The sequence below is a fragment of the Podarcis gaigeae genome (assembly GCF_964106915.1).
Source record: "Podarcis gaigeae genome assembly, chromosome: 13".
Lineage (NCBI taxonomy): Eukaryota > Metazoa > Chordata > Lepidosauria > Squamata > Lacertidae > Podarcis > Podarcis gaigeae.
The window spans coordinates 27483043-27508556 of NC_139689.1; the positions used below are offsets into that span (position 1 = coordinate 27483043).

A 25514-nucleotide genomic window follows, 5' to 3' on the forward strand; every position below is an offset into this window, starting at 1 on the left:
CCCAATTTTGCTGGTTTGAGTGTGTTTGGGAGGAATGCTATAGTTTGTTGGCTCATTTAAAGATCAGCATGGGCAAAATAGCTCCTCCATACTTTCTTGGAACTATTAGTTTTCCTTAAATATGGTGGCATAGAATATCAATCACTTTTCAGGGGCAGGTGGGGGTGACCCAAGACATTTTACATCCTGGGGCAAAGGAGAAGATGATACCCACCCTCATTTCATGTAAAAATGCAAATTGGACCTTTAGTTGAATCTTACTTCTGAATTTTCAATGGAATAGCATTGTCCACTGCACCTGAAGACCAGACCTAATTTATAAGGTGCCTGGTGGGCTATGTGAGAGAAATAGCCCAATTTTCAGAAGGAAATAGCAGGAGTTGCTGACCCAAACTGATAGCTTTTCTGACAGTTCTGTATAGGGCCTCCTTGACATGTCTATTTCTCAAAAGAAACAGTCAATTTTGTTTTAGCCACGGAATGATAACTGCAACTCTAGAGAGGTTATGATGGTGTTACTTAGAAAACCACTTATCCAGGAGCTACAAATAGAGCCTACCATTCATGAGTGAGGTGTAGCACAGTGGCTTGCAGATGGCTAAATATCGATTGTACCACATCACAGCCAGGAGATATAAATATTCATATGATTCATATATCCTGCTTTTCTGTTAGATCTGTTTTGTACTTTTTGGCAGAGTAAAGGTCCGTATTTCTAAAGCTCTCTCAGAGGGTGAAAAGCAGCTACAGCTGCCAGGAAGGAAGAGGTGGCAAGTTTGGGATTCCATATAATGAGGTAGGAATTCATTTTGTGTGTCTGCCTCAAAGGAAGGAGTGCAATGAGGCTTATTCTCAGACAAGTTTGTATACAGTTGCAGATTCAGATTTTTTTGCCATCTCTCCAGACTGAACAATGGGGATAGAGACACTCCTTCGGGTATGCAGGGCCAAAACCATTTACGGCTTTAAAGGTCAGCACCAACACTTTGAATTGTGTTTGGAAACATGCTTCGAGTCAATGTAGATCCTTTAAGACCGGTGTTATATGGTCCTGGCTGCCGCATTCAGGATTAAATGGATGTCTGCTGCTTCCGCTGCACCAGCTAATCTCACCAGTGTCAGAATGGGCTGATTAGAAGGCACTTTGACAAGTCTATCCACCCGCCAAAGGAGCTGGCCTTGCACAGAGAAAGCTTTTAGCCCAATCCTAAAGCCCAATCAGAGTAAGAATAATGTTTCCTGCCCTTAGCCTCCTGGTTAAATAAAAAAGGCTGATTGATGCTAGCTTTGCCCCACTGTTGCATCTCCACTGTGAGATATAAAATGCAGGTCCCAAGATTCTGAGTCCTGGGACCCCTTCAAAATAAAGCCTGAACAAAATTGGTGAAGCAACAAAGAGTTTATTGATTACACATTTTGGAAAATGTGAGCATCCAAAAGCAGCCACACCCAAGTTCAGTAAAACACAAGCATATATTTCAACCAAGCGCAAGGTCCCTCCCCTGCCTCCCCGTTGGTTGGGGGCGTACAGGGTTCACAGCCTATCATGACCGCTTAATTAAAATACTAAATTCTCTGCCTCTGTTGACATCTCCCATTCCTCTGAATTCAGAGACCATCACCCTTAATTACTTTTGGCCAAATAAGGAAGTGTGTTCTTATGCTCTTACACATTTACCCAAGTGATAAAGCCACTTCCCGACTGCCTCTTAGGTGGACATGAGTTCTGTCCTGGTGAGGCATGCTGAAATGTCCAGATAAACCACATTCTAGCAGCAAACCACCCTGTTTCCAGGCATTCTAACCCCATGCCAGTAAAGGTAAGCTTCTAAGCGAGGTTGCGGTTACTTAGCTGTCACAACTTTTTCCTTAGCTATTGCAACTTGCAACCTTTGGGCCTTTTATGAAAAAGTGACATTTTCATTCCTTACATCCACGCCCACAAAATTGCTCAAAACCTCTTGCATCTTTGCATGTTGTGGACAGGGTGATGAAGCAGTGTGTGTGTGTGTGTGTGTGTGTGTGTGTGTGTGTGTTGCCTCATCATTTAGCTTAATAGCCACTGAACTGGTAGTGTGAAACATACATGAATATCAATGCAGGAGTTAGGTATGTATATATCGTTTGCTCAGTCCCTGTCCAATGTGCAAAAACCTAGTGTTTGTAGTTGTGGGAGGAAGGAGTCGCCAAGAGGGGTTTATAAAGAGGGTAAATTAGACCACTCTGCATTCCTATGCCTGTCAAGCTGCCTTAAAGAGCTAATGGCTTCCATTATAACCTGCCTCTTGTACAGCTGGGTTCTCCTACCTTTGCTCACAGCAAGCGAAGGTAAGGAATGCTACATGTATAATTTCTGGTTCGTTCAAGCTGGATTACTATACACTATTGGTGATCTCCACTTTCAGCAGATTTTATATAGACCTGACTTGCATAAGCTATGTTCACATCCAAGGCTAGAAACGCAGTGAGGTAATTCCTCCCACTGCATTTCAAGCCACATTTGTGGCAGAGTTGTTCACATCAGAGAAAGGATGGGGATATTTGTATCTGACACACATCATCTTTAGCTGTGATTTCTGCATTTCAGGGGGTTGAACTAGATGAGCTTTTGAGTCCCTTCCCATTCTACAATTCTGTGATTCCACGGTTCACCTGTCCCAGTAACCCCACCTGTGCCAGTGTGATTGCTGTTAGGGTATACAGTGGTACCTCAGGTTAAGAACTTAATTCGTTCCAGAGGTCCGTTCTTAAGCTGAAACTGTTCTTAACCTGAGGTACCACTTTAGCTAACGGGGCCTCCCGCTGCAGCTGCCACGTGATTTTTGTTCTCATCCTGAGGTAAAGTTCTTAACCCAAGGTACTACTTCCAGGTTAGCCGAGTCTGTAACCTGAAGTGTTTGTAACCCAAGGTACCACTGTATTCACATTAGGGTATATTCACAGGGGAACCGTAGAATCACAGAATTGTAGAATTGGAAGGGACTCAAAAGCTCATCTGGTTCAATCCCCTGAAATGCAGAAATCACAGCTAAAAATGATGTGTGTCAGATACAAATATCCCCTTTCTCTCTGACTCTGCATGCAGTTTTCTAATCAGATTGAAGTTGGTCTGAGAAAAAAAACATGCATTGAACTACAGGATTGATATAGATTGTGGCTAATATTTTGTGAATGCAGAACAGGAGCAAAGAGCAATTCAGAGTAATTCTGATTTAGCTGCAATTCTATCAAAGAAAAAACCAGCTGGTGGAAACCCAAATTGATGTATGCTGTGAATAAGTGTTAAAGAGAGGTTTTTTCTGGGGGAAGCAGTTGTACAAGAGAAAGTGTGGATAAGCCCTAAGCGCAGTGTATATATGCATTCTACATTTTGTGTGGTTCGGCCATTTACCTTTAAAATGTGACCTTATAAACATGTATCTTACAACAGCAAGATACATTTGTTCCAGGATGTTCACTTACTGTTTCTCCTACTTCCGAATTTCCACCCATCTCTCTTAATGCAGCTTCTGAATTGCTTCTACCACTACTTTTTGTTTCCTCCACAGAATCCCTCTCTTGCAAATTCCCCTTCATTTACAAAGAGAAATCCTACTCTGCATGTACCAGGGACGGAGCTGGTGATAACACATTGTGGTGTAGCATGACGGATAACTATGACAGGGACGGTGAATTTAAGACCTGCTCCACTCAAGGTACGTTAACTGGGTACGTGGGTGGCACTGTGGTCTAAACCACTGAGTCCCTTGGTCTTGGTGATCGGAAGGCCGGCGGTTTGAATCTCCACAACGGGGTGAGCTCCCATTGCTCTGTCCCAACTCCTGCCAACCTAGCAGTTCAAAAGCGCATCAAAGTGCAAGTAGATAAATAGGTACCGCTCCGGCGGGAAGGTAAACTGAGTTTCTGCACGCTCTGGTTTCTGTCACAGTGTTCCATTGTGCCAGAAGAAATTTATTCATGCTGGCCCCATGACCCAGAAAGCTTTCTGTGGACAAATGATGGCTCCCTCGACCTGAAATCTAGATGAGCACTGCAACCCCATAGTCACCTTTGAATAGACTTAACTGTCCAGGGGCCCTTTACCTTTACCTTTAATCTGGTGGTGGCAAGAATTTCCTTGGGAAACACTTCCTGGGCAACAGCCAGGTGTGCAAGAAGACATTGAATTCTATTTTGTCCTGTGTCTGTCACAATTAACAGTTGTTTCCATTCTGCTGCAGTTCAGTTTCTGTCAAATGCTACATCATTTTCCTCACTGTCTTGAATTTAACGTAATTAACGTGAGTTAGAAATTGAATATAATTTGAGGGTGTAATGCTTTCTGCAATATTCCTTTCAGTGTAAAGGAAACATTGAAGCTATAAGAAAGAGAGGGTTACTCCTTTTTAGAAATAATTCCCCACAGTTTGGAAGCAAGAGACTGGTTGTTTGCAAATTGGCATGACTTTATTGTATTTGCAGAAAAGATGCCCCTGGCAACACGGTCACTCCTGTTTGTTGGCGATTTTGTAAAAGTATATTTAGGGGGGCATACGATTGTTATATTTCAGTAATTGGGAAACAATTACGTTTACTCTCCATTCCTTCATTTATTCATTTATTCATTTATTTGCAACTTTATATGTGAATTCCTCAGTCTAAAGAAAAGCCTACACGAAAAAATATTCTTATTGTCTTCTCCTACGATATCTTATGTTACATATGCTTACATAATACACTTTTTAAAAAGAATTTAAATATGTAAAATCATTAATTTAATTAGATATCAGTTGTGGATTTTTCAAAAAAGAAGAATGTTTTGAGCAATGACCAATTTCATTTCCAAGATAGATAGATAGATAGATAGATAGATAGATAGATAGATAGATAGATAAATTTATTGTCATTGTCCGTATATACACAGTATACACAACAACGAAAATCAAACACCCGAGACCGGATTCACATACACATTCGCACGTATCTCCAACACTCTCATCCTATGCAGACATAATCTATTAGAACATAACATAACCTATTTGAAGCATAGGTAAAGGTAAAGGTAAAGGTACCCCTGCCCGTACGGGCCAGTCTTGACAGACTCTGGGGTTGTGCGCCCATCTCACTTAAGAGGCCAGGGGCCAGCGCTGTCCAGAGACACTTCCGGGTCACGTGGCCAGCGTGACATCGCTGCTCTGGCGAGCCAGAGCTGCACACGGAAACGCCGTTTACCTTCCCGCTGGTAAGTGGTCCCTATTTATCTACTTGCACCCGGAGGTGCTTTCGAACTGCTAGGTTGGCAGGCACTGGGACCGAGCAGCGGGAGCGCACCCCGCCGCAGGGATTCGAACCGCCGACCTTTCAATCGGCAAGTCCTAGGCGCTGAGGCTTTAACCCACAGCGCCACCTGCGTCCCATTTGAAGCATAGCATAACCTAAAACCTATCTCATTCCTTACTACTCACTGCTTGCTATTTCTTACAACTGGCCCTGAGATCATTATTTAGTGCAATCAGAGCTCTTGGATAGAAACTATTCAGAAGGCGTGTGGTTCGTGTTTTCATTGTCCTGTATCTTCTGCCCGAAGGCAACAGTTCAAAGAGGTTGTGAGCAGGATGGGTGGGATCTCTCAGGATATTGTGTGACTTCTTCAAGCTGCGAGACGTGAAGATCTCATCCAGGGTTGGTAGTTGGAGCCCAATAACATTCTGGGCAATTTTAATTATTCTCTGTAAAGCTTTTTTATCCATTTCAGAGCTGCTCCCATACCACGATAATATACTATAGGTTAAGACACTCTCAATGGTACTGTGATAATAGGACAGAAGTAGGTGCTGAGATAGATTCAATCCCCTGAGCATTCTCAGGAAATACAACCTCCCCTGCACCTTCCTCACAACCATATTAATATTTGCAGTCCATGAGAGGTCCTCAGAGATGTAAATGCCCAGGTATTTAAAACTACCAACCCTCTCCACCTCCTCGCCATTTATGTGCAATGGTAAAAATACACTTTTCTTTCTCCTAAAATCAATTATGAGTTCTTTGGTTTTTTTGGTGTTAAGCATAAGATTATTTTCTTTACACCATTGAATTAACCCCTGTACTTCTTTCCTATAAGCAGCCTCATCATTCTCACTAATGAGCCCCACCACTGTTGTATCATCCGCAAATTTGATGATTGTGTTGGACTTATGCAGTGGGGTGCAATCAAATGTGTACAGGGAATAGAGAAAGGGGCTTAACACACACCCCTGAGGGGCTCCTGTGCTTAATACTAGAGTAGAAGAATAGTAAGGTCCCATTCTCACTGTCTGCGGCCTATCGGTCAGGAAATTCCTTACCCACAAACAGATCTTCTGATGTATACCCAAATTGGTCATTTTAAGGAATAACCTGTCTGGTAGAATTGTATTAAAGGCAGAACTGTAGTCCACAAACAACAGCCTTGCGTAGGTTCCCTGTCGTTCTAGATGACTCAGTACAGTATGGACAGCGATGGAAATAGCATCATCAGTAGATCTATTTCTTCTGTATGCAAACTGGAACGGGTCTAGAGTGGACGGAAGACCAGCCTTAATATAATCTAGCACCAATCTCTCAAAGCATTTCATAACGACAGATGTTAGGGCTATTGGTCTGTAGTCATTGAGAGATACCACCACTGACTGTTTAGGGACTGGCACTATAATCGATGTCTTCAGGCAGGTAGGGACAGAACCCTGCAACAGGGATAGATTAAAAATGTCCGTAAATACACCAGCTAATTCTGCAGCACAGTCCCTAATAACTCGTCCCATAATTCCATCCGGTCCAGCTGCCTTCCTAATATTAATGCTCCGAAAAGCACGTTGTACGTCGGAGGTCTGTAATAAAAATGGTTGTTTATCAGTAATAGTTTCTGATGATGTGCTGGTAGCCAATGCCGTAGTGACGGTGGTCCAGTTCCCACCTCAAAACGACCGAAGAATTGATTCAGCTGATCAGCCAGGTGCGCACTGCTGCTAGCCAGTTCGTTTTTAATATTTTGCCCTGTAATTTGTCGCAGGCCTTGCCATACTCGACGAGGGTCGGAGCTCTCAAAATGCTTTTCGATCCTCCGGCAGTACATAGCTTTGGCATCCCTAATGCCCTTTTTCAGTTTGGCTCTAGCTTCTCTATACTGTTGCGCATCGCCAGAGTGAAAAGCAGCATTTCTTGCCTTTAACAGAAGATACACATCCCTGTTTAGCCAGGGCTTGTTGTTAGGAAACACCCGTATTTGTTTGGTGGTAGTAACGACATCAATGCAGCTTTTGACATAGAACAGTACTATTGAAGCGTATGTGTCCACATTATTCTCCACAAAAAGTGACCATTCAGTGTTCCGAAAGCAATCTTGAAGTTGCTCGGATGCACCTGCTGGCCACACTCGTATCTCTCTAGTTGATGGTCTAATTCTGCGTACGAGAGGTCTATATGATGGTATCATAAGTAAGGATATGTGGTCTGACTGTCCCAAATTGGGCAAGGGCTTGGTCTTGTATCCATGCATGATGTTACTATATACTCGGTCTAGGGTATTTCCCCCCCCTAGTGGGACAATCAACATACTGGTGGAACTTAGGAAGCACAGTCCTTAAGTCGGCTCGATTGAAATCACCAGCAACCACAAATGCTCCATCCGGGTGGGCCCGCTGCTGTTTGCTAATAGCAGTTAGCAGGTGACCCATAGCTGTAGTAGTATTTGCATCGGGAGGTATATACACCGCTGTTATTATGACAACATTAAACTCACGTGGCAAATAAAAAGGGCGGCACTTCACCACTAGGTACTCCAAGTCAGGAGAACAATGCGTGTCCATTTGTTTAATGTCCGAGCTCCAGTTGTTATTTATATAAACGCAAATTCCTCCTCCTCTGCTCTTCCCGGATTCGGCGGTTCTATCCGCTCTAATTACTGAGCGTCCTTCTAGCTGCAAAAGTCCCTGTGGAAAGGAGGAATCCAGCCACGTCTCTAAAAGGACCATAACACAGCAGTCCCGGATACTTTTCTGCCGAGAGGTAATAAGTTCCAACTCCTCTACCTTGTTGGGTAAAGATCTAACATTTGATACAAGGAGACTTGGCAATGCAGGCTTGTGAGGATTTTTACTTAGCCTCACTCGTAGTCCGGCTCTACAGCCCCTCTTCTGCTTACGCCCTCTCCGTTTTCTTTTCTTTCTGGCCAGGAGAGCAAGGGGAGTATCCCAAGGATATGCAAGATATGGAGGCTCTCTGATAAGCTCAGCTGGAATGTTGTAGGTTGAGACCGCCTGGCTGCAGCCTTCTCTGCCGATACTTAAGAGCTCTTGACGACTATAAATTACTTGTCCCTGAGTGTTCACAGTCCATAGCAGCAATAAGTTCACAGATAAAAATAAAACACAACTCACTGAAAACCGGTCTTCGGAGTGCCGAGCCGCTGCAAGTGCTTGTGCCGCCATTTGATGCTGGCTGTATTGATTTCTATTCTGAACCAAGGATGAAAATGCAAACAGGGGCAATCATGCTGGCTAGTTTCTTTAATGGGGATAGGTCCATATCCATGAAGGGGTGCATCACACAATACTATTTCTTTGGTTTCTGTGCAGCCACAGAATGCTATCTTTTGGCCATGATGTCTTATGATCGGTATTTGGCGATATGCAAACCTCTGCACTATCCATCCAAATGGACATGTCATGGGTATTACAAGGAACAAGTGAGACCTGCAAAAAAAAAAAAGAAGAAGAAGAAATACACTGTTGGGTGCCCCTGTTCATGATTTTAGCCAGTCAGCCACAACCTCTATCAGAATACCTGAATCCTTTCTCTCCCACCCCCAGTTTTTCATCCAGCTCAAGAAATTTTGACATTCCTCATTGGACTGTTTGGGTGATTTCTCACTTCATGTATTGGTTTTTCCTCGACATTTTTGTGTTTCTGCAATCTCCCTTAAGTCTCCTTATACCTCTCTCTTGTGTGTGAAAGTTGCCATTTCGACTAAGCAAAGTCACACACTTTTAAGAATGTGTTTGTTGTTACCTTCCAGGGAAGTGGTGAATGAGGCCTAGCCTGGCCCCACAGATGAGGTAGGAACATGGCACCTTCATACTTCACACATGCCTGTTTGCTTCGGCTTCAGTCAGCCATGGGGGGTGGGACAGGATAGTCTGCCATGTTTTAAATTTAAATTGGCCAATGGTGGTTTGTATGTGGGACAGGGTTTCAATGGAAGACCAGAGAAACACAGGCTTCACTCTGGTCTGCCACTGGGTTATTTAAGCTGGCTGCACTGGGACCCAGCAGTGTGAACAGCAGCTGATCATCTCTCCCTCCCACCCACCCTACATATTGGCGTTGCCTTTGAGGTAAGTGGGCTCTGCGTATGGAGGGTGTAGCTGCATCTTGAGGTGACCCTAAACCCAGGCATGACCCTGTTCAGCGTCAGTCATCAGGCAGGAGACTGACACAGCATATATACCCAGTGCTTAAGCCAATGCATACTAACATCTGTAATCAATATAGTTGTGGTCATTTTCAATTCCAAAACCTTGTTATGTCAGTTTATTCTTATGTTTCATCACCCCTTCCCGGCTCCCTGGGGGCTCACTGCGCATGGGCCTGCAAGTATGAGATTGTAGTGGCAGTAATTATCATTTCTATGATCGAGTAGGCAAAGCCTGCCCTGGTTCATCTTCTTCCCCAGGGAAAATAGGAATATTCCAGGATCAAATCAGAAGCTGAGGTGGCTTTTGTGATTCCAGGGAGCCAGCATGGTGTAGTGATTAAGAGCGGTGGACTCGTAATCTGGGGAACCAGGTTCGTGTCTCCGCTCCTCCACATGCAGCTGCTGGGTGACCTTGGGCTAGTCACACTTCTCTGAAGTCTCTCAGCCCCACTCACCTCACAGAGTGTTTGTTGTGGGGGAGGAAGGGAAAGGAGAATGTTAGCCGCTTTGAGACTCCCTAGGGTAGTGATAAAGTGGGATATCAAATCCAAACTCTTCTTCTTTGTTCTTCTTCATTTACATACCCTCCAACATTCCTCCGATGAAAACATTTCTCCCTGGCAACTGACCCTCCTCAACCACCCATTTATTTCACCCCACAGCATTTCTTACCAGAAAAATGGTGAGGGCCACCATTAATACACTAATGGGACGCAGTGCACACACCCTCCACTGTCCTGAGAAAACTCCTTAACCCCAATTTTATTATATTCTTTTGTAGATTTACAACAAGGAAAACACACAGCAATAAATAAATTTTAGAAAGAGGAAAGATTAGATGCTGACCCACAAAGCATTTTTAAAAGAAATAAAACAAACAAACAAGATTCCTTGTGCTCCGCTCCGCTCCCCCTTTCTTCCTACCCAGGGCAGCCCTACCTTCTGCCTGCCCCTCAGAGCCAGAGCGTTGTACGGGGCTGGGCCTCAGTGGTGGCAGGTTCTCCTCCTCCTTGCCTGCTCTCCAGCAACTGCAATGAGCTGCCCGAGGGAGGAGTCCAGCAGCCATGGCCATGGAGAGTCCATGGAGGGGCAATGGGATGCTGTCCTCCAGCTGCCACTGCCTTCATCTTCGTCATTCAGGACAAGCACCAGTTCCTCTTCCTCCCCAGGGAAAACAGGGATATTCCGGGATCAAATCAGAAGCTGGGGTGGCTTTTGTGTCTCCAGGACTGTCCATTGAAATTTGAAACACTTGAAGGGTGTGCATAAAGTGAGCTGTGGGTGTGTGAACTGACTAGTGCCAGCCACCCCTGCTGTTCAGCCGGCAGTGCATGCCAGGTCCCTAGAGCACCAAATCAACCAGCCTCCCAAGCTGGCCAACAATAGGAAGGGGTTAGTGAAGGGTCCTTCACCCAGCCTAACCCCTGGGTGCTGACCATGCCCTAAGTCCCTTACCTGCCTGCACTAAATACCAATGAGCTTGGAAGGATCCCTCCCCAGCCCAACCCAGCTGCACTGCTATTCATCTCCAAGACTGCTGGGTGGTTTTCCATGGTGAGAAGAGAACGCATGTCCTAAAGGAAAGTACTATCCAAAATAGGTAAACTAAAACTCTTTTTCAATAAAAATGAAAGATGTTATAGAAAAGCCACCACAGATTAGGGTTGGATTCTGGTAAGATTTTAAGAGTGGGTGATTAGCTTTTTCCCATTTGTACAGACAATTACAAACACATTAAACCCTCACATCTGTGTGAGAGGCAATTGCCCTCTAAGGACACCATCCCTATGGTTTCTTTTCTCCTTGAAGGAATGCCATTTTTCTCTCTCTCATTACTTCTTTAAGAGGCTTAACCCCAACAGTGCTGCACTTAAAAGAAAACCTTGCCTACGCAATACTTTCTTCTTTCAAGTAGCTGACGACATTGCTTAGCTTTAAATACAGATGTGAAGATTTCAGAGAAGGAGAAAAGGAGAGAGAGAGAGAATGAGAGAGAACAAAATATTTGGAGATGCTGTTATATGCTATTATTCACTTAAGATTCCCAAGGTCCAGTACAGTCAATGTACAGCTCTTTTGAAGATTAGCTGGAGTTTATAAAGGATTGTATATGGTAATCTCCAAACCCAGAAATGGGTGAAGGAAGTACACATACCACTCAACCCCCAAATGGAATCAACTTTGAGGTAAACCAATTTTTTACAATAGTTCTTCCTCCTCCCCCCACCCAACCTGTGGAGAGTGAGATTCCCTTTTCTATATATTTGAGAGAGTGTGACAATCAAACCAATTGACTTGTACCAAAGCTGCCTAATGGAACCTGTTGTTTTGACAGTGACCATCTGAGTCCTGTACCAAAGCATATAATCAAATTGTTTAAACAGCAGCAACTGTGCTTTTGGATGTCTAATTGGCAGCCCATAAAGAAGAGACATCCATTGTGATGCCCTCAATATATTATGGATCAGCCCCAGCCAGTTTGGTCATAGGTCAGGGTGGTGGGATTTGTAGCCCACAACATCTGGAGGGCACTATAAAGGGCTATCCTTACCACAAATAATTTGTACCAAAAATAATTCTAAAAAAGAAAGAAAATGCCCACAACTTGCTATCAAAGTTATATGCTGCAATGGAGAAAGAAACCACATTTGTATGGCCGGTCACTCTCTCTTTGATCTTCTGTGTAATACTGTGTTGATATATAGTTGGACTTCATGAAAGAGATTGTTCAAATCTGGGACTGATCATGGTTTATTTCAGAACACATTTCTACCCTACAAACTTGCAAACCTAGACAGTAACAGTGGCCTTCAAAATCTATTATGTAATCATTTGCAATATGGTTTTTAACCTATTCATATATACTGTAGCTGCAAGCCACTGCTAGAGAAGGAGGGAATTCTGCATAAAATTGCTTGCATGGGTTGATGGTATCCAAACATATCCATGTTAAGAGTACACCCATTGTTATCAATAGGGATTAATTGTTGCTATGATATCCTTACCCAGTTCTTTGTAATGTCTTGCAATAACATAACCTTCAATATTTATCCAATGAAAATAGGGACATCCCATTCCATAATGATAATTTTACGGTTTATACCCCACACAACATATTGGTTTTCCCCATCACTCTGGGCAGATTCCAACATATATAAAACCGTAATAAAACATTAAACATTTAAAAAGATGCCTCTTGGATTGGATAACTAAATACCCTCCAACATTTATCCAATGAAAATAGAGACATCCTAAGGAAAAGCGAGACATTCCTGGATCAAATCAGAAACTGGGACGACTTCTCTAGATCAGGGATGTTTCTGGAAAATAGGGACACTTGGAAGGTCTGCAGTAATGGTTGTTCCTGACATAGCAATGCAAGCATGCTAATCTCAGTCAGCTCTGGATACTAGCTCAGTTGCAAAGAATGTGATGTTGCACAACTTCTGCCGTTGATGTTGACCTCTCTTGATTCTCAAGCTAAAGTTCTCCACTGTAAGCTACTTAAATCTCATTGATTTCATGGGACTTTAAGCAACCTGTGTGTAGGGCTGCATCCTCATTCTCTAGCAGTGTGGCTCTCAAGAAGAGCCCATAGGTACAGAATAGAGACCTTCTTACTAATGGTTGCCTTAAAAAATCCAAAAGTTAATCTCCAACATAGTAAGTTCTACAGAGTTTTCATTTCCAGTGAGAAATTGAGTGGAAGTAACACCAGGAATACCAATAGCTAATAGTTTGGCACACACACCCTGAGGGGGTGGGGCATAATGGAATTTTTATATGAAGCAGAACCTTTAGTTCATATGAATAAGAATTGCCTTTCTAGAGCAGACCAGCTCAACCATCACTTTATTTCCAAGATTGGACAACCAGATGCTTCTTTAAGCTCTCAGAAGGAATCAATGTGATGATGACCACCGCCTGTTTATGATGCCTCTAATATCCTGTTACCAGGGCTGTATATATTTTCCACCGAAAGATAATTCTCAGCAAAGAAAAATCCTTGCATTTCAGAAAAATTATAGTATTTACAGATTCACTATGGAAATAGTAGGTTAAGGCCATGGAAGCAGTCAATACATGTTATATTGAAAAAACAGCTAACATAATACCTACCCTTCAGATGTTGGGGACTACAAGTCCTTGGGCACCATCCAAAATTGTCAGTGGCCAGGGATGATGAATGCCAGATTTCTGTAGCTACCTGCAACTTTTAGCTTGACATGAAATAGGTCCTCTATTATTCTATTGTTAGTGCTGCTCTTTTACGTTTGCTGCTGTTTTCCATTTCATTATTTTGTGTTTTAATTATTGTGCTGTTATATTTACTTTTTATTTGTAAGCTGCTTTGAGCAGAAAAGCAGGATATACAAATCATATGAAACAATGAATAGATATAAATCTGCTCTTTGTTTCACAACCTCCTTTCTTTCCCTGCAGCAACTGCAAAACAGAACAAATCAAACTACCATTGCCAACTTCATTCTTCTTGGATTGGTTGATCATTACCCAGAACTGCAGTCTCTTCTCTTCCTGGCTTTCCTAGCAATCTACTTTATTACCATGGCTGGGAATCTCCTCCTTGTTGTGCTAGTTCTGGCTGATCTTCACCTCCACACTCCCATGTACTTCTTCCTAGGGAACCTGTCTTGCTTGGAGATCTGTTACACATCAACCATTCTTCCCCGGATGCTTTTCAGTCTTCTAACAGGAGAGAGATCCATTTCTGCTAATGGCTGCATTGCACAATACTATTTCTTTGGTTCCTTAGCATCTACTGAATGCTATCTCCTGGCTGTGATGTCGTACGATCGATATTTAGCCATCTGCAAGCCACTGCGCTACACCTCTCTCATGAATGGTAGGCTCTGCCTATGGCTTATTTGTGGCTCCTGGATAAGTGGTTTTCTAAGTAACACCATCATAACCTCTCTAGAGTTGCAGCTGTCATTCTGTGGCCCCAACGAAATTGACCATTTCTTTTGCGATCTGGCCCCAGTGCTGAAGCTTTCCTGTAGTGACACCCATGTGGTGGAACTTGCAACCCTCATCCTGGCATCCATGGATACCATACCCCCATTTCTACTTACCTTGATCTCATACGTGCTTATCATCATCAATATCCTCCAGATCCAATCCAAAGGCATGAGGCAAAAAGCCTTCTCCACTTGTTCTTCCCATCTCATTGTAGTGACCCTCTTCTTTGGGTCTCTCATCAGCGTCTACATGGCTCCCACAACTGACATACTGAAGGAACTTCATCAATACTTCTCTCTCTTTTATACAGTCTTAACCCCCATGGTCAACCCCCTCATATACAGCCTGAGAAATAGAGATGTCAAGGAGGCCCTATACAGAACAGTCAGAAAAGCTATCGGTTTGGCTCAGTTACCTTAACCTTTACTGGGTGGCTTTTTATGTCTGTTTCCGCTAACAAGGAAGTAAGGAGCTGCAGCAAAGTCTTTGCACAGCATGACAGTATTACATAGGAAGCTGCCATATACTGAGTCAAACTAGTGGTCTGTTTACTCAATATTTCCTACACTGAGTGGCAGTGACTCTCCAGGATTTCAGACACTACGGAGCTTACCTGGAGATGTCTGGGGTTGAACCTGGGACCACCTGCATGCATTGCATTCCCACCAACCCCTCTTTGTAAGTCACCATGGAAGCTGTTGAAAGTAATGGTATAATTTACTAAAACAAATTTAAAAAATAATAATTTCTTGTTAGTACTTGTGCCACAGCTAGAGAAGCTGAAGATTTCCAATGGAATTCCATTTCCTCTTTCTAAAATTTATGCATTGTTGTGTGCTATCCTTGTTGTAAATCTACAAAAGAATAAAATAAAATTGGGATTAAGGAGTTTTCTCAGGACAGTGGAGGGTGTAGGCAATGTGTCCCATTGGTGTATTGGTGGTGGCCCTTGCCCTTCTTCAGATGGGGAATGCTGGGGGGGGGGGGGAGGTAGGCCTCATTCACCACTTCCCTGGAAGGTAAGTGGTTCTTCTTCTAACAGCAAACACGTTCTTAAAGTGTGTGACTTTGCTTAGTCAAAATGGCAACTTTCACACACAAGAGGGAGGTAATAGCAGACTTAAGGGAGATTGCAGAAACACAAAAATGTGTTTTTGGGGGTGGGAATAATTTGTATTAGTTTTCAATTACATTCTAATAATAGCCTCATTATAACAATGCCAAATTATAATACAATTAGTAATACCAATCATTCAAATACCAAATTATATAATTTAAGTGTCCTCCCCCCCACATGCTAGAATTGATGGTTGGATGATTTATTTTATTTCTGCATTCCAGAATCTTATTAATTTCAGTTACACTCCCATCAAAATAACAATCCCTTATACAACAACTGCAATATTAACAACTTCCATTCTTATTGACACATTAAATAATATATAAATCTACAAGTGAGGCATTCAAACTGTATCCTTGTTCTTCCTGTGTGTGGCAATCTTTCTCCCATGATGTTTCTTCCTGTCCTTGTAAAATATTATGTCTGTCTTTTCCTAGTTGTTGCTGTTCTCTATCATGCCTTGGGTGGAGCTAATATCCCATTGTTGTTTCAGAAATTCTCCATTGCTCCATCCCATGGTTCACTGTTTTGCAACTTTAACAGCAGCTGCAAAATTCACACTGTCCCAATACATAACCTGTCTTCACCATTTCCCCTCTCAGCCTGGGAAGGAGAGTGGTCAGTCAAACTACAAATAACTCAGTAATGAACCTTATCAGTTCCTTGGCAAGCTTGCAGATTCCTTTCTTTTTTATAGAATATTTATTAAAGTTTTCAAAAATAATACAATATAAAAATAAAAAGAAAAGAAAAAATAACAAAAATACAAAAATACAAACATTTAAAAAACAAATACAATTTCCATTACTTTTTTAAAAAAACTTATTTTCCAGACCTCCTCATACCTCCCTTTCTTGTATTCCAATTCAAATTGTTGGTTCAGCAAATCCTCACCATTACTTTTTGCTTATTTCTAAACCTTTTTTTCATGTCTCTTAAGCATTACAGCTGGAAACCACTTAATTTCTGTCCAACATCATTCTAACATTCATTAAGCTTGCAGATTCCTTTCATCCCTCTGTATGTGCAGTTGTACTTCCAATTAAATTAAATTCCAAGTACTTTTAGCATCATTCAATTCAGTCCGCAAATAATAAAGGATAGGGAAGAGTCAGCTCTAAGTTTCCAGCGTAAACCTTTTGCAAAATAGAGCTTCCCTTCCTTTTTCCTTTTTCTTTACACACACAGTTCCATTCAATGTTATATTCAATATCTGCAATCCACTTTCATCTCTCCTCACCTGTACATACATAATTTGAACTAGCATTCAAAGGAGGGTTACTGAATCATAAATATAGAAAAGAAAACTTTATATAAAGAAGCCATAGGCTCCCCTCCCCCCCCCCCACCGTCCTTTGCACCAAATGAAGTCTCTCAATTTCCAATCTTAACGACCTTGCAGCTGGTTCAATTCCACAGTTTATGATCTCATCTCTTCTAGCACGTGCATGTAAAGCTAAAGGTAAAGGGACCATGGACCACTAGGTCCAGCCGTGGCCAACCTTGGGGCTGCGGTGCTCATCTCGCTTTATTGGCAAAGTGAGCCAGCGTACAGCTTCCGGGTCATGTGGCCAGCATGACTAAGCTGCTTCTGGCAAACCAGAGCAGCGCACGGAAACGCCGTTTACCTTCCTGCTGGAGTGGTACCTGTTTATCTACTTGCACTTTGACGTGCTTTCGAACTGCTCAGTTGGCAGGAGCAGGGACCAAGCAACGGGAGCTCACCCCATTGCGGGGATTCGAACCGCCGACCTTCTGACCGGCAAGTCCTAGGTTCTGTGGTTTAACCCACAGATGATGAAAACAGGGACATCCTAAGGGGAAGTGGGATATTCCAGGATCAAATCAGAAACCAGAAAGGCTTCTGTAAATTGGGACTGTCCCTGGAAAATAGGGACATTTGGAAGGTCTGCCTATCTTATCTATCAAAACATTGTGAACCTATGAAACCCTGTTGCTGAATCTTCTGACAGTTTTGAAAAGCACTTCCTTCACTTCTCTGTTTCTCAAACTGTATATCAGCGGGTTAAGGGTGGGTGTTAGGACGGTGTAGAAAAGGGAGAAGGTTTTGTGTAGTTCACTCGGTGTTACTGATTCAGGAACTATATAGACAAGGAATATTGACCCATAGAAAAGTGTCACAACAATCAGATGGGAAGAGCAGGTGGCAAAGGCTTTCTGCTGAGCAGCTTTTGATTTAATTCGCAGGACAGTGAGAAGAATGCAGATGTAGGAGGTTATAGTTAGTAGAAAAGGAGGACCTGTTCCCATAAGCCCTAGAATAAATGTTACAAGTTTTACTTGGTGCGTATTGCTGCATGAGAGGTTTGCCACTGGATATATGTCACAAAAGAAATGATCAATTTCATTGGGTCCACAGAATGTGAGCTCCAACATAAAAGAAGTAATTATAGTATTCGTCACTAGGCCACACATCCAAGACGTGAATGCTAACTGGAGGCAGAGTCTACCATTCATAATGGTTGAATAGTGCAGAGGTTTGCATATTGCCAAATACCGATCATAAGACATCATGGCCAAAAGATAGCATTCTGTGGCTGCACAGAAACCAAAGAAATAGTATTGTGTGATGCACCCCTTAATGGATATGGACCTATCCCCAGTAAGGAAACTAGCCAGCATTCTGGGTACGATGGTTGAAATGTAGCAAGTCTCCAAACAGGACAAGTTCATGAGGAAGAAGTACATGGGAGTATGAAGATGCTGGTCAACTGCAACCAATAAAACAATTAGGAGGTTTCCAACAAGAGACAATGCATACATTGCAAGGAATAATATGGAGAGGAGAATTCGCAATCCAAGGAAATTGCCAAATCCCAGAAGGACGAATGTTGTAGGGCTTGACTGGTTTCCTCCCAATGCTGTTTGCAGATGAATCTCAAAGTCATTCTGAAATGCAATTTGATTAGTGTTAGCTTAGTGACTCTTTCTTTCCCCTCCCATTGACAGTCACAAAGCCAGCCAGCCAGTATGGCCCTATCAGTACTGTTCCACTTAGTAATGGAAGTTGAGTTTTGTATGTTTTGAATGCTCTGACACATTTGTTTCTTCTTGTTTTTAAAACTCAACCCTCCTTTACACGTAGTTGTATAACACCATGATAGGAAGCCTTCTCATAAATATGCTAGTTCCCTCTGTACAAAGCATTTTTTTATGGGGAGAGGAAAGAAGCCTCCCACTAGCATCACTTTTATCATTGCTACTACTACACATTTATGTAGCATTAATAATGTGCAGTGCTGTACACATTTCACCCATGTCTCAGTCCTTCCCCCAGTCTGACAATTTGCAACAAATGAAATACAGTGATGAATGGAAGTAACAGGAGGTAGATAATGCAGGACAAGTTTGGATCAGGAAAAAGATGATGATGATGATGATGATATAGCAGAAGGACAAAATAAGAGCCCTGCTTCATAAGACCTAAGCTTGATGAACAATCCCAACCCAAACATATCTGCTCCGAGGTCAGTCTCACTGTATTCAACAGAGCTTATTTCCAGGCAAGTAGGCATAGGGCTGCAACCTTAGTCCAGTACCCAAGATTCACCAGCTGTCAACCATTGGGAAGCTGTTAAGCAAGACATAGGAGCAATAGTCATCTCCTGCTGTTGCTCTCCAGCAGCTGACTGTTAGTGGCCTACTTCCTCTTGAAGCCATGAGGACAAGAACATATGAGGATCCTTGCTGGATCAGGCCAAAGACCTATCTAGTCCAGCATCCTGTTTTCACAGTGTCCAGCCAGATAACCTAGGAGAATTCCACAAGTAGCTCATGAGCACAACTGCACTTTTTTCACTTGTGACTCCCAGGCAGCAACTAACATTCATGATATACATTGCTTCATACATTCTCCTAATTGTCATGACTAGTAGTCACTGATAAATAGAAAATTCTCCATGTCAAATTCCATTTTAAAGCCATTTCATCTAATGGCCATCACCATGTTAACTCAAGACACTGAACTCCTTACATTAAATTTATGTTGTATGACTAAGTGCTTTTTTCTGCCTATCCTGAATCTCGTCCCCGTCATTGTTCTGCCCGGTCACAGAGGTCCAGCTCTGAGGGCCTTCTGGCGGTTCCTTCACTGTGAGAAACCAAGTTACAGGGAACCAGGCAGAGGGCCTTCTCAGTAGTGGCACACGTCCTGTGGAATGCCCTTCCACCAGATGTCAAAGAGAGCAACAACTACCAGACTTTCAGAAGACATCTGAAGGCAGCCCTGTTTAGGGAAGTTTTTAATGTTTAACAGACCACTGTATTTTAATATTTTGTTGGAAGCCACCCAGAGTGGCTGGGGAAACCCAGCCAGATGTGCGGGGTATAAATAATAAGTTATTGTTGCTGCTGCTGCTGCTGCTGCTATTGTTGTTATTATATTTCAATAGATGGTGAAACAATTTTAGAAATTGTGCTGTGCTGAATCCTGCCCCCAAATTCCTAGATAGCCTTTGCCAAGTCAAAAGAGGTTGTATGTTTGATTTCTTTCTTCTTTCTCCAGATGCTTGAGAAATTCTTCTGTATTTCATTTTAACAGTTCACATTTACTTACAAGGTGGATGCTGGGTTCTAAGAACCTTAGTCTGCCCTAGGCAGTGGCCAGCAACACTCCTCCTAACTTACTTCCTACTTAGTCCATGTAGTGTTGTCTTTGTAACAGCAGGAAGGTGAATGGGAACATAACTAGAATAAGCTGGCGCTCTCAGTTGCTGGCTCTGTCTGCACCTACTCTCTGCTTTCTGCCCTACTGGTCTCACTTGGCAACAGCCACCACTGTGTGTGAGTGAATGTCCTCTTCCATTCTACAGTCACTTATTGGATGTCTGCAGCCTTTTCAGCCCACACTTCCTCAAAACCCTAGGATACGCTTGGCTAAGATTTCCTGTAATTGCAGCCACCCTGGAAGTTTGCAAAATGCAGGCCAAGAGATACAGTAGGTGATTTATAGAATGAAATAAAGGACATTCTCAGACACCTCTTGGCCACCTCAAAAACAAATAAGAAGATAAAAAGAAAAAGCATCCCACCCATAAGAATTACAATAAAATTCTCAATCCTTTGATAATTTTCAAATGAAATTTCTTTTTCTCTATGCAATTTTGAGGTTATAACCCACTATTATAGTTGCTATGTTTGTAAACTAAAAAATACCTTGGACACATAAATCATGCCTGCTGACTCTAGAGAGGGAGGCTATTCATGCATTTTTTTATTAAAAAACCCCAAAGCATACTAGATTATAGTTGGCTGTGCAACACATTCATTCACATTCTCTGAACTTAACAGAGGCATATCCAGTTTGTTGTGTAAATTGGTCGTTTTGCATCAGATAATAGACATATTTTACATTTAAGAGAGTAGGTTTCAAATGCTGATTGCCTTTTCCTCCAGAACGATATCACTGAGGCCACATCCACACAATACATTTAAAGCACTATTACACTGAGGACTTCCCCTCAAAGAATCCTGGGAACTGTAGTTTGTTAAGTGTGCTGAGAGTTGCTAGGAGATTTATATTCCCCTCACAGAACTACAGTTCCAGGAATTCTGTGGGAAGAGGGGTTTGCTTTTAAACCACTCTGAAATTGTAGCTCTGTGAGGGGGGTGGCATCTCCTAAAAACTCAGCACATTTAACAAACTACAGTACCCAGGATGCATAGGGAAGTCATGACCATTTAAGTAGCATAAGAGTGATTTAAATGCATGGTGTGAGCATTGCCTGAGTTCTACAGAACACTGTTTCCGCCTTGCTTTATAAATTAAACTGTGGATTAATATAAGCAGCTGTACTTAATCAATGTTTGGCCGACATTACAAGTTTTCAGATGGTCTCAAACAAGTTAAATGTTTGGCTTTTTAATCCCATTTATATATATAGATATTATAATCCAGAATAGTTGGAGTTAAAGTGGCTCCTTGATTTCTGAAACCCCTCTGAGATTTCTCAGTTCTGCTGTGCTTCTGAGAAATCCAAAACACTGATACATTTATTGTTGTCCCAGGACATGGTCTGAGGGTAGATGGTGAAGCTAAGCAGATCTGTGTTTGACTGTGCCTGCATGGGAGCCCTTCTGCTTTGGGTTACATGGTGGAAGAAGGGTGGGATGTAAAATGTAAAAAATAATACATTTTCTCTCTGAACAGCTTGCAAAATCCAAAAACTTGCTCCCAGAATTCTGAACATTGTAAAATTAATCGACCCAGGAAAAGATGTCAGTACGTGTATTGTATGCATTCTTGCCAAATCTAAACCTTCCTCATAAACCATTAGATTGATGTTCCAAATGAAGACAGGACAGATCCTGTGAACATCATAGATCTTATCTGTCTGGAAACAGATCAGATCCCATTTTCAGAGCAGACCTTTCACTTCCAATCAGCCAGTGTCAAGGTTTACTAAGAAAGCAGCAGAGTTCATTTGTGTGCATATGAAACATTTAAAACTCACATGAAATAAAAATGAAATACCCTGCCCCAAATATAGCAAATGGGGATGAAAAGCTGCTATGATAGATAACATGAATATTTACCTCTAAAATATTTCCAGGTGGAATCTCTGATGTGTTCCATCTGGATTCCATCTGTAAAATAAGGGTTTCTTCAGTGCCTTCTCAATACTCTCCGCCTGTTTTAGATTATAGCATCTTGTCTTGTCTTGTCTTGTCTTGCTTCCATTCAGTAGCAAAAGATTCAATGTACGATTAATTAAAGGGTTTTGCTTCCATTCAATAGCAAAACACCACCGTGCCTACTTATTTAAACTGAAACTGATCAAGGAGGATAACTTCAATTCAGCAGCAAAATATCACTATGTACACTTAGCTAAACAGTAAGTGTTCTGGTAGAAACTGTTTCTACAGATGGATATTCACAATGACTGGGGGAGGAGAACTAAGCAGTCTTGCATGCATTTGGCTTTCTATTATTAATAACTGCAGAACTAAGGATTCTACTATTGGTAGAAGGGGAGGAGTGGGAAAGAAGGGAACCTTTAACCTCAAGGACCCTGTTGCAATCTCAGCTGGCAGTTTTGGGGGTTTTGAGGTACTTATAATACTGACCAGGTCTGAGAGCAAGAATAACAGCAAGAATCATGTGGATTAGGTGGCATTCTAGTTCAGAAATCTGTCCCACTTGGCATCTTTTAGTGCTTATGGTCTGGGGAGCTAGGGCTCTGCAAAGTCATGCCAAATCCGATGCCTATCTTGTTCTTTTAAGATTCAAAATATCACATATTAAAGAAGTGCTGGATCCATGAAATTGATGGCAGTCTTCCAGGTTCAGTCCCCTGATAAGAACAAACTTTTCAAAATGACATAAAGTGTGACTCTGTAGTTTGGAACTCAATGCTTCTACCCCTCCCTGCATCACTCCCCCTTCCCCAGTTGTTGTTGTTATTGTTTTTTAGCTTTGGTTAGCTTTTATTGTAAAGCAAATCAATTGTGAATGATTTTGAATTATTAAAAACACATACTGTGGGTGGGGGTGGGGAGGAAGGTTTCATTCTTATTTTTAGTGAGTGAGAATAATTTCCTCAAATAATGGATTTTTTCCCCACAGTTATGGGCTCTGCCTCCTTTCTTCTAGCAAATGTTTTGTGCCACTGGGGAAGTGGTAATTTTGTACTGATTTGTTTTTAATGTTTGTATGTGATGCCAATAAAAGGTTTGGTGATGATTATTTGTACTCAAATGCCATAGTGTGAGGCTTGACCAGTGCATTAACTGAAAGGAATATGTTAAGAATTGTGAAAGGTATATCATGCATCTTAAACATTTTGCATTGTTGTTATAGTATTGCCAACACAATCAGAGATCAATGATATTATAGAAACAAAGTTCTCAAACAGGAAAATTCACTCACTTCAAGTATCTGTTCCCATCCTGGCACAGTGAAAACTAAAATAACTTTCCCATGTGGCTAGACTCTTGCAACAAAGGAATCATTTTCTTAGATGTTCCAGCCAGAGTGGGAAGAGGGATATTTTTTCCTGATCATAACCCTCCCCCCACCACAATGGACTGCATGCCCAGTATATCCCCATGCACACACATGTAAATATGAAAAAAGCTGAATAAAAAATAAAATAATTCTACACTGCACAAGGTCTTTACTAGCAGATGGGAATGCCAAATATTAAGATAAAATAGCTGCAGATAAGTAAAATACCCCATGGAGGAGCTTTATGTTGATATAAAATTTATTGTGGATGCCTAGAAGCAAAATATATAACCATATAGATATATGCACACACCTGTGTAGCCTGGCTTTTGATACTTGAGATGAATATTTTTGGGACCCACCTTATTTCTGTGGTTGTTGGATGTTTTAAGCTGCTTTTAATATTGTGTTTTATCATTGCTTTTCAAAAGAGTTTGCTTTAAAGTGTAGAAGAGTAGCTAGGTGCTGATCTCAAAGACATTTCCTGTAGCCTTGTTAATAGACGATGAAATATCTAATTTAGGACTAACTTAAACCACTTTTGGAAACTACTTTGAGGTGTCTTCTACAATCAAACAGTAGATAAACTTTATGAAATAAATAAATAAATAAATAAATAAATAAACGTAAGGTAACTTCAGGTAACTTCAAACTTTGGAAAGATGAGATAATAATAGGAATTCATCAGGACTCGGATCCGATTCAAAATTATGAGCTGGCAATGAGAAGAATGAAGACAGCCCCACCTATCTTTCAGAATCTTCACATAAGATCTCACTTGAGTAAACTTGAGCAACAATCTCTAGGTCTGCAGATCTGGCATTTTTACAAGTGCCACGTAATGTTTGTTCTTTATTTGCAGCAGTTTTGAAACACTTCCCTATAAACGGCTGTCCTCAGATGGTTCAGGGGTTGCATAACTCCATACCCTCCAATGTTTCTCTAGTTAAAATAGAGATGTCCTGAGGAAAAACAGAACTGCTAGGTTAGCAGGAGCTGGGACCGAGCAACGGGAGCTCACCCCGTCATGGGGATTTGAACCACCAACCTTCCTATCGGCAAGTCCTAGGCTCTGTGGTTTAACCCACAGCACCACCTGCATCCCAGCACATGCATGTACATTAGTCCAAATTAGCAGGAGCTGGGACCGAGCAACGGGAGCTCACCCCGTCATGGGGATTTGAACCACCGACCTTCCTATCGGCAAGTCCTAGGCTCTGTGGTTTAACCCACAGCACCACCTGCATCCCAGCACATGCATGTACATTAGTCCAAATTAGCAGGAGCTGGGACCGAGCAACGGGAGCTCACCCCGTCATGGGGATTTGAACCACCGACCTTCCTATCAGCAAGTCCTAGGCTCTGTGGTTTAACCCACAGCACCACCTGCATCCCAGCACATGCATGTACATTAGTCGAAATTAAACTCTAATTAACTGAGGGGGGTGACATTCAGCGCGCCACCTGCTGCCAAATCCCAAGCCTTCCCCAAGCCATTGGGCGAAGGGGGTAGCTGCACTGCTTTGCCTTCATTTTGACAATTCGGGGTAGGCTTGGGAGTTGCGGGGGGGCAGTGCGCCCAGGGGGTGACATTCAGTGCACCGCATGCCCGCAACTCCCAAGCCTACTCTGAGCCGTCAATATGGGGGGGTGACAAAAAAAATTTGCACTGGCTACCACCTGACCTTGCTATGCCTCCACAAAACTACAAAGGAATCCTGCAAAATTGACCCCCAATGGATTTCAAAGCAAACTGATCTAAACAGCACATTGCAACTACTGGTAAATTATCTTCCTAGTCTCACCAGTCTTCATAGCTGGCAATACAAATATGGTTCTTGATTCAAAAAATATACACAAATATATTAAAATGTGTTCGTTTGTTTTTTAACCGTTTTAGAAATGTTTACTTTGAGATAAAATGGTGACTTGGGCTCCTATGGTGGAAGGTGCAGATTTTATTTATATGTCTATATGTAAAAAGCTCCTGCTGCTGTTCCCACAGTATGGAAGGGAAG

General features: G+C 42.1%; 2 protein-coding genes across 2 annotated transcripts; one reads left to right on the forward strand and one right to left on the reverse strand.

The window, feature by feature from the left end:
* Positions 1–13981: 13981 nt before the first annotated feature.
* Positions 13982–14830, forward strand: LOC310830562 (olfactory receptor 5AP2-like; the record flags this gene model as incomplete). Its single annotated transcript, XM_083710343.1, has 1 exon — positions 13982–14830. The coding sequence occupies exon 1, from the start codon at positions 13997–13999 to the stop codon at positions 14828–14830; it is 834 nt and encodes a 277-aa protein (XP_083566469.1). The 5' UTR covers positions 13982–13996.
* A 1763-nt stretch (positions 14831–16593) lies between these two features.
* LOC310829690 (olfactory receptor 10A7-like) lies at positions 16594–18403 on the reverse strand. Its single transcript, XM_083708425.1, has one exon. The coding sequence runs from the start codon at positions 18312–18314 to the stop codon at positions 17472–17474; it is 843 nt and encodes a 280-aa protein (XP_083564551.1). The 5' UTR covers positions 18315–18403; the 3' UTR covers positions 16594–17471.
* Between the last annotated feature and the right edge of the window lie 7111 nt (positions 18404–25514).